The sequence below is a fragment of the Rhinopithecus bieti genome, unplaced genomic scaffold, assembly GCF_001698545.2.
Source record: "Rhinopithecus bieti isolate Rb0 unplaced genomic scaffold, ASM169854v2 scaffold_41404, whole genome shotgun sequence".
Taxonomy (NCBI): domain Eukaryota; kingdom Metazoa; phylum Chordata; class Mammalia; order Primates; family Cercopithecidae; genus Rhinopithecus; species Rhinopithecus bieti.
In genome coordinates, this window is record NW_016816751.1 from 4,891 (window position 1) to 14,719 (window position 9,829).

Sequence of the window (9,829 nt, forward strand, 5' to 3'; positions counted from 1 at the left end):
AAAAAAAAAAAAAAAAAGACTTGCTTGATTGTAAGAAAAGTCTAGTCCTGACATGGTTCATGTCACATTTAGGCACATCAAAAACTCCATGGACACAAAGCTTTGCAAGACTTCAGACTAAAATAACAAAATGTCATTATTTGGTAAAATGCAGGAAAATAAACCATTTGTTCTATACACCACTTACATGCTTTGAGATTTTTTCCAGTAGCCACATGTGTTTTAGATTCCTTTGTTTAAGCTTAGCTTAATCTTGGTTCTTTTCCTGTCTGTTCTCCCAACCCCCACCCCCACCCTGCAGAAAAGGACAGGGGCGGCCCGACTGGGCGCTATTTGGGAGACTTACTGAACACAATGAAACAATTTTGTTCAAAGAGAAGTTTCTGGATTGGACAGAACTGAAGAGAGAGAATGAGAAGAACCCCAGGGAACTTGCCCAGCACAAGGTATTCCGGTGACCAAGTCTCAAACCTCAGGGCTTGGTTCGGGTCCCAACAAAAGTGGCCTTGATGTAAAATGATCAAATCAGGATAGTTTGCGAGGTCATCACCTCAGATGTATCATTTGTTTGAGGTGAGAACATTCAAATCTTCTCTTCTAGCTCTTTTGAGATATGCAATACAGTATTGGAAAACAGTCAGCCCACTGTGCAGGAGAAAACCAGAACTCATTTTCCTCTCTGATTGTCATTTTGTACCCATTGGCCAACATCTCCCTATCCTCCCTCTCCCGTCTCCTTCCCACATCCCCTTCCCCATAAAACAGATGCATGTATCAACACATCAAATCATACCCATAATCATGTGTCAACTAAAATACTTTTTTAATTAAAACAAAAAAAACATGGACACACACACACACACACCCTTAAAGCTAAGAGGCCTTCCCAGGATTCACTGGTAGAACAGCAGACAGGCCTCCAATTCTAATCTGACTCCGGGAGGTGAAGAGTCTGGTTTGCACCTGTTTTCAGGCATCCCATGATGCCACACCACCAATGTGGCAATGGGTGTTCAGACCTCCCAGAGTCTTTTGAAAATGCAGCCTTTCCCTGATTGCACTTAAACATCCTGAGACAGAGTATGGAAGCTGTATTTTATGCTGTCCCATGAACAGCTGAAGCAGCATTGAGTGTGACAAGGAGTGGCTGTGGAAACAGGCAACTGAACCGATGTCTTCATGTTCCCCTATAGGAAGACCTCAGGGCTGATGTCAAGCCGTACGATGTGACACGGATGGTGTCCATGCCCCAGACGACAGCAGGCACCATCCTGGACGGGGTGAACGTCGGCCGTGGCTATGGCCTGGTGGAAGGACATGACAGGAGGCAGTTTGAGATCACCAGCATCTCCGTGGATGTCTGGCACATCCTAGAATTCGACTATAGCAGGCTCCCCAAACAGAGCATTGGGCAGTTCCACGAGGGGATGCCTATGTGGTCAAGTGGAAGTTCATGGTGAGCACAGCAGGTTAGTGAACACTCATGGTTTTTTCCAGCTGAAAGAGGCCGGCCCAGCAGCCCTGCAGGAGCCAGCTTCCCCGATGAGTCCTGTTGTGCTCCCCACTGGGTATGTGCAGTGGGGCACTGCAGTCATGCGCCTCTGAGAGCCACTTAGTAAACCACAGAGATGAAAAGAAGGCCGAATTCCTAACAACCTAGCATTGCCGAGGCCGCTGGTGTTCACCTGTAGAAATTGAACTTGCACATCAAGTCTTCTCGGCTCCCTCTCTCTCTCTCCTGCCCCTGTCCCCAGAGCTTTTCTGGGAAACAGAAAAGCTCTAAATGATGGCCTCTAAATGATATTTCCCATGTGGCCGTGTGCTGCTTCAATTAAAGTCGTTGAGTACAGCATATCTTCGTGATTTAAAGCTGGAACCAAATGGGCTGTAACATTATAGTAAATACACGCACGGAAGATTGATTTGAAAAGTGAAAGAGGCTGTTTCTCCCGAGACTGAGAGCACGTGTGGTGCTTTGTGGGTCTGGTATAGTAAATGCAGAGTCTAAACTCTCCTCGGTTCCTGATGGTGACATACCGCATTGCAAAACACTGACCTGGATGCTCTGGAGAAATCACCCCTTTCCTTGCCAAGGAGGAGCCTTTCCCACAGCGCTCCTCACCCCTTCCCACTTAGCATGCAGGTCACAGGTCTGTGATTTCAACTCAGAAGAGAGTTTTTTCGCCTCTTTACAGCCTCCTTGCTGTGCAGGTGCACCTGCCCCTGGGGCCACAGGAAGCACAGGCAGCTGTTTGCTTCAGAAAACTGCAGGCTCAGAACCACGTGATTTCTTTCCTGGTTTATATAAAATGCATCTGTTCATCAACTGACACCATTTCCTGAGCACCTACTCTACAGAAGACACTTTTGTAGGAACCAAGTAACTATTTCAGACCCTGTCTCCAAGACAGTTATCCATGATGTAAAATAAAGCAAGTGCAGGAACACCCAGCAGGCGGGTCTCACTGAGCACAGCCAGTGGGGCTGTGTGCTCTGCAGAGCCGGCTGTGGCCCAGAGGTCCCCTGCCCCTTCAGGGCACGATGCTGGGGCTTTATCCTGCCTCTAGCTGAGTGCCTCCTGGGCTCCCTGAGACTTGTTCTGTTGTGGTGCTAATTTCTCAGATGAGGAATAGGACCATAAGATCAGGGAACCTGCCTGAAGCCACACAGCTAGCAGGGAGCAGAGCCGGACACTCACATCCAGGCCAGCCTCTTTTCAAACCCGACTGTGCTGTTAACCCACTCTGCAGGCAGGGAGTCAGAGTGGGGCTCCAGCACAGGATGTGGGGAGCCATGAGTTTGGTTACAAGGATGGGCCGAAGAGCCCAGTCACCAGACTGTGGAGCAGGTCAGGCTTGAACCAGCAGCAAGGCGGCTTGAAGTTGGGCCGCTGAACACATCGAACTTCAGGAGCTTCTTAAACAGCAGGAATGGGATCTTCCAGGGCTCAAGCAGCTTCAGCCTCTCCTTCCAGGGAGTAGTGGGGTGTCAGAAAAGGACCCCAGTGGGAGGGACTCCCTTCCCTCCCACTCCCCTCCCCTCCCTTTCCCTTCCTTGACAGTGTCTCACTATGTTGTCCAGGCACTTACTTTCTTCGTTTCTTTCCTTCTTTTCTTCCTTTCTTCCCTCCCTCCTTCTCTCCCTCACTCCCTCTCTCCCTCTGTCTCTTTCTCCCTCCCTCCCTCCTCTCTCCTTTCTTTCTTTCTCTCTTTCTTTCTTCTTTCTTTCCTTCTTTCTTTGTCTTTCTTTCCTTTCCCCTCCCTCCCTCCCTTCTTTCCTCCCTTCCTTCCTTCCTTTCTTCCTTCCTTCCTTTTTTTGTTTCTTTCCAGCAGACTTACAACTTTGGAAAAGTCCAGCTTTGGAGAATTAGGATAGAGCAGAGAATGTTCAGATTCCAGACCATCCCTCCAGCAGCAGAAGCACAGCCCGATGGCACTTGCAGTCACTCTGTAGCCAACGCGAAAGCTCTGGCCCCTTGGTGTCACTCCTCCGGCTCCTCTATCACTTGTGCCCACAAGAGCCACACCTGCAAACAGGACCGAGTCAGAGCTCAGGCAGCACTTCTGGGAGAGGGTCAGCACACCTGCAAACAGGACCGAGTCAGAGCTCAGGCAGCACTTCTGGGAGAGGGTCAGCACACCTGCAAACAGGACTGAGTCAGAGCTCAGGGAGCACTTCTGGGAGAGGGTCAGCAAAAAGCAGCAGCTGCACAGGTGGTACAGCCTCTGCTTGGCTGATGCTGGCCGGCCTGCTGGGGTCAATGTCCTGGCCCAGCGCCTGCAGGGTAGGGTTGCTCGCACTCCAGCAGGGTCAGGGGACAGCTGCTCAAGGTCCCCAGGGATGCTGAGCCAGGCTTCTCCAGGGCATGACAGGGGTTTAATTTCTATAAATAGGTGGCTCTGGGGGAAGGATACTTAACCATGAGCAGTCTTCACACCTCTGTTTTCTGTTATTCCTAAATAGCACTACTGGTACCAAACTTATTCTTGAAACTGCTTTGATGGCATAATATGTCCACACTTTATTTATCTATTTATCTATTTATTTATCTATTTATTTATTTATTTACTTATTTAGAGACAGTCTCGCTCTCGCTCTGTCACCCAGGCTGGAGTGCAGTGGTGCAATCTCGGCTCACTGCAAGCTCCGTCTACCAGGTTCACACCATTCTCCTGCCTCAGCCTCCCAAGTAGCTGGGACTATAAGCATCCGCCACCATGCCCGGCTAATTTTTTGTATTTTTAGAGCAGCGGGATTTCACCGTGTTAGCTAGGATGGTCTCAATCTCCTGACCTCGTGATCCATCTGCCTTGGCCTCCCAAAGTGCTGGGATTACAGGCATGAGCCATTGCACCAGGCCCTATTTATTTATTTTGAGACAGAGTCTCGCTCTGTTGCCCAGGCTGGAGTGCAGTGGCGCAACCTTGGCTCACTGCAACCTCTCTCTCCTGGGTTCAAGCAATTCTCCCTGCCTTGGCCTCCGGAGTAGCTGGGATTACAGGCGCCTGCCACCACGCCCCGTTAATTTTTGTATTACACTTTAAATTAGGCAACTGATCAAGGCTGTGAAAAGAATGACTCCGGATCAAGAGGTCAGGAAGTCGAGACCATCCCAGCTAACACGGTGAAACCCCATCTCTACTAAAAATAAAAAAAAAAAAAAAAAAAAAAAAGAAAAAGAAAAGGAAAAGAATGGCCCCATAAGTTCTTCCCACTAAAAGTTTAATCTTTACATTGCTAAAATTAAAAATGAATACACATATGAAAAATGAATTTGTATATTGGACTACATGTCAATACATGAAGAAAAACTCTTAACGAAAATTAGTGAAATGCCCATTTTGTAAAATCTCTTTAAAGAAATAGAAGTCTAGGCTTGCACCTGTAATCCCTGAGTTTTGGGAAGCTGAGGTGGGAGGATCACTTAAGGCCAGGTGTTCACGACTACTCTGGGCAGCATAGTAAAACCCCATCTGTACGAAAAATAAAAAAATCAGCCCAGTATAGTGGCATCTGCCTGTAGTCCCAGGGCTTTGGGAGGCTGAGCCAGGAGGATCCCTTGAGCCCAGGAGTTCAAGGCTGCAGTGAGCTATGGTTATACCACTACACTCCAGCCTGAGCAGCAGAGCAAAACCCTGTCTCTAAAATAAAAATACTTTCAAAAAGAGATACAATTGTATTTTGGATATATACTGTCAAGTCTATTTAGAATGTTAGGACATGATATTGGTTATTTAAGTGTAAATGTGTATTTACACAATGTATTTGAGTGCTAAAAATGTCTAGGTCTTTATAAACTGTTATGATCTATTTGAAACATGCCTTTCCCCAGTAATCTAGTTGGTGCAACAAATTTTCACTACTTTGAGGAACAGGATTGCTAATCAAAGGCAAAATTTTTTGCTAAGTTAGCAGAAATTTCAGTTGAGTGGCTTCCAAATTAATTTTAGGTATTTATAATGTAGTCATTGATGGTTCCTATTTTATTTTGCCCTCTCAAAAACATACAAACTTAGCCAGTTCAGATCTACAGTGGATGGTAGGAAAGGCCATTTTTAGTGAAAATACTTTAAGAAATTATTAGAATCATTTATGGAACCTATGTTACAGATACTTTGCCAAAGAAATGGCTGAAAAAATCAAGTAAATATGACCCCTGAACTTTTAGGAACTTAAATGAGTTTTCTTCTTCCTTTCAAACCCCAATACAGTTGTAATGTTGGAAATGGGATTGAAGGTAGGAAAAATTGAGGTGATATAGAAGCAGAGACTCCAGTCTTTTTTGTTTGTTTGCTTGTTTGTTTGTTTTGTTACAGAGTCTCACTCTGTTGCCCAAGCTGGAGTGCAGTGGTGCGATCTTGGCTCACTGCAGCCTCCACCTCCTGGGTTCAAGCGATTCTCAGCCTCTTGAATAGCTGGGATTACAGGCATGTGCCACCATGCCCAGCTAATTTTTGTATTTTTAGCAGAGACAGGTTTCACTATGTTGGCCAGGCTGGTCTCAAACTCCTGGCCTCAAATGATCAGCCCACCTCGGCCTCCCAAAGTGCTGGGATTACAGGCATGAGCCACCGCACCTGGCCAGTTCTTTTACTATTACAATTTAACAGGTCTTCTCCACCTCGAAGCTCAGATAAATTCTACCCGTTTCCACAATGCTTTGAATTATTTCATATTTTACATTCATTCTTCATCTGGAATTTACTTTAATTCATACGGTAACTTTAGCTTTGTTCTCTTTTCTTTCAAAGATCCTGGAAGTTTTAACTTCGCACCCCACCTGTTCATCCTCTGCAGCTCCTCTGGGGATTTTGCGGCCACGGAGTTTGTGTATTTTGCCCAAGCCCCTTCTGTGGTCAGTTCCATGCCCTTCCTGCAGGAAGATCTGTGCAGTGTGCCCCAGTCGGGCACTGCTTGCAGGCGGCAGCTATGCTGAGCAGCAGAAGACACACCTTCCATGTGCTTCTGCACACCCAGAACATAGGCTTATCCTCACCCCTAAACCAAAAGGAAGGAGGGTAAAATCAGCCACACATTATAGCATAAGGAACAAGGCTCAGTTACTTAACCCACCCAAAGACGTCAGCTAAGAACAGGTTGAGCACCACAGCGGCAGGCCTGGCGTGTCTGCTCTTCTCCCAGCCTTGCTCTCAGTCTTGTTGCTGCATGGTCACTGGTCGACTGCCATTGCTCCAGCCATCATGTTTACATTCAAGACAGAAAGAGAAAGAAGGGTGGAGGAAAAAAGGGAATTAATAGCCACATCTCTCTCTTTAATCAGATAAAAAAGACGTTTTCCCAGAAACCCCCAGCAGACTTCTGCTTATATCCCATTGGGCAGAGCTTGTCACATGGCCAACCCCAGCTGCAAGGGAGCCTAGGAAAGCAAATGGCGGGGGAGAAGGGTGTTGAGGTATCGGCTACGTTAGCCAGTGAACAGGGTCTGCCATACCAAGTCTCCACAGCAGAGGCAAGACTCCAGCCCAGGTCTTCTGATCCCAAGGTCAGGGCTGTTTCCACAAGGCCACCACCTCAAGACAAAAACCTCTGTGCCCTCATTCTGGTTGGGAAAGTCACAAGAGACTGGGCTTGACAGCCCCTCCTGCCCACCCTCCAGTGAAGCCAAGGTCAGCTGCTTTCCAGTTTGTATTTGTTGCTTCTCACATTACAAGAGCCTGGAGCTGCAGCCAGGGACCTCACCTTGCACTGAGAGCCCAGGGCACCACTGGAAGTTTGACCAGTGCACATGTCATGCTTGGAAAATCTTAGCCATCACAAAGAGAGGCTGTGCCCACGCCCTTCATCCTGGGGCTCAGGGCGGGTTATCAACCTCCACTGGGCTTTTAAAGTGTGGCTTTCACAGAATCCTGAAACGCATGCCAGGAAAGGACACATGGTGAGCCGACCAGCAACAGTGAGAGGCGTTTTGCCACGTGGAGTAAGAGTCAGGCTGACAATTTGAGGAGGAGAAAAAGTGAGGAGGAAAAGGCAGTAGAACAATTTTTATTTTCAATTTATTTCATTTTATTTTGTATTTTATTTTATTTATTATTTATTATTTATTTATTTATTTTTGAGATGGAGTCTCACTCTGTCGCCCAGGCTGGAGTGCAGTGGCGCAATCTCGGCTCACTGCAACCTACACCTCCCGCGTTCACACCATTCTCCTGCCTCAGCCTCCCAAGTAGCTGGGATTACAGGTGCCCGCCACAATGCCCGGCTAATTTTTTGTATTTTTAATAGAGATGAGGTTTCACCATGTTGGCCAGGATGGTCTCAATCTCCTGACCTCATGATCCGCCTGCCTCGGCCTCCCAAAGTGCTGGGATTACATGCGTGAGCCACTGCGCCCAGCCATTTTATTTTATTTTTTAGAAATAGCATCTCACTTTGTCATGCAGGCTGGAGTACAGTGACACAGTCATGACTCACTGCAGCCTCGAACTCCTGGACTCAAGTGATCCTCCCACTTCAGCCCCTGAGTAACTGGGACTATAGGCATGTACCATGCCTGGCATTTTTTTTTTTTTTCTTTTTGTAGAGGTACGGTCTCACCATGTTGCCCAGGCTGGTCTTGAACTCCTGGGCTCAAACAGTCCTTCTTCCTCAGCCTCCCAAAGCACTGGGATTACCAGCATGAGCCACCACTCCTGGCCACAGTTTTGATGTTTAAAGCCCATTTCTCTGTAAGAGAACCATGAGCTCACCTCACTGCTAAGCAGTCGCGCGCAGGGCAGGAACGCCTCTGACCTGTCTGCCGTGAGATGTGTGCTCCAGTGTTGATTGTGCTCTTTGGAGATACGTGGTGCTAACAGCCCCTTGAGTGGCACATGCATTATCCCTTCCACTCTTAGCACAGTCCTGCCAGTATCCAGAAGGGCCAGGGGCTTGAGCTGGGGCAAAGGGAGGAGGACCTGGAGGACGAGGAATGAAAGAGACCAACACCTTGACGCCACCTCTCTCTGTCTAGAGGCTTCTCCCAGTTGACCTTTCAAAGGGCTGGGGTGTCCTGGGTTTCTCTTTGCCCCTTTGCCCCTGGTTTGACGGCCAAGGGGGTTTCCCCCATGACACAGCAGCGGGGAGGAACAGCATCCACTAGGTTTGGGGAGGAGTGAGCTGGAAGTGTCTGTGAAGGAGCTCCTGATGGTCAGGGTCTGTCCCTGCCCTCACAGCGCTTTTCCTTGTTGACAACCACCACGAGGTGTACCTCTGGCAAGGCTGGTGGCCCATCGAGAACAAGATCACTGGTTCTGCCCGCATCTGCCCTGCCTCCGACCGGAAGAGCACGATGGAGACCGTACTCCAGTACTGCAAAGAAGAGGCCTCGCCAGCAGCTCCCCGGAGCCCTAGACCCTCTTTCTCTTTCTGCATGGGTCAGCCAGTGTCTGTAAAGCCTGGCAGGTGGTAATGAAATCCATTTTTTTCCCCTTTAATTTTTTTGAGATTTATTAATTTTAGATTCATGCATTCTCAGCTGCCAGCATGAAGAAGAACTAGTTTTCTCTCTGGTATTATGAGGCCATCTAACATGTTACCCTCAAGGATAAAGGCTATATTGTGGAACGCCCCAGGCAGATTAAAACCCTGTTGTACTCCGGGTTGATCACACTGAGAGACAAGTTGGCCTCTGCCATGTACTTTATCTGCAACCACTACCATGCTGTTGGAAAATGAAAGTCTCCCCAAATGGTGAATGGCCATTGCCAACCTTTTGTTATTTATTATTATTTTAGTGTTATATCCTAAAAGTAAGTTTGTAGTTTTCATATACCATCCACATGAAATTTCTGGTCCTTTATGTAAAGTGAAAATACCAGTAATTAATATCACATTTTATGGTTTCATTGATACTATTAGTTTAATATCACTGAGTATGTGCAATTGATTCTCTTCCTGAAAACTGTTCAGCAATAAATAACATATGAAACCTTCCATCCAATGTTATAGTGAATGTGGATGTATAAGATGCTGTCGTTCGCCGTCAGTCATATCAGAGTTAATCCCGTGGTAGGAAGGCAGAGGGAAGCCGCCACAGTGAATTCAGGAGGAAGAAAATGCTCCACCCAGAAGCTGCAGACAGAGGAGCTCTCCCTTCCAGGAATACAGAGCGTTTTGTTAGGTTCAAGAAGTATAGACTCAGGTTGATTATAGGTCACTATTGTCGTCACAGGCATGAAACTAACATCTTACATAAACATTATCCATGTGTTGTTATGAACTACTCGTAACTTGCATTTTAAGCATGAAGTCATGAGTTCTGACAAAGAAGAAAAGATTTCAAGGGAAATCAGTGAAAGACAGGGTCTCCCTTCGGTCTACTGACGTTGCA

General features: G+C 47.2%; 1 protein-coding gene across 1 annotated transcript in view; it reads left to right on the forward strand.

Annotated features, from left to right (window-relative positions):
- The window catches only part of LOC108517324 (supervillin-like), a gene marked incomplete at its 5' end in the record, with an annotated part of 13,705 nt that extends 4,772 nt beyond the window's left edge, over nucleotides 1–8,933 (forward strand). The window contains 5 exon segments of the mRNA XM_017855188.1: nucleotides 302–446; nucleotides 1,194–1,419; nucleotides 1,422–1,469; nucleotides 6,252–6,355; nucleotides 8,673–8,933. Coding sequence (XP_017710677.1) covers nucleotides 302–446; nucleotides 1,194–1,419; nucleotides 1,422–1,469; nucleotides 6,252–6,355; nucleotides 8,673–8,891 — 742 coding nt within the window.
- Nucleotides 8,934–9,829: the final 896 nt, after the last annotated feature.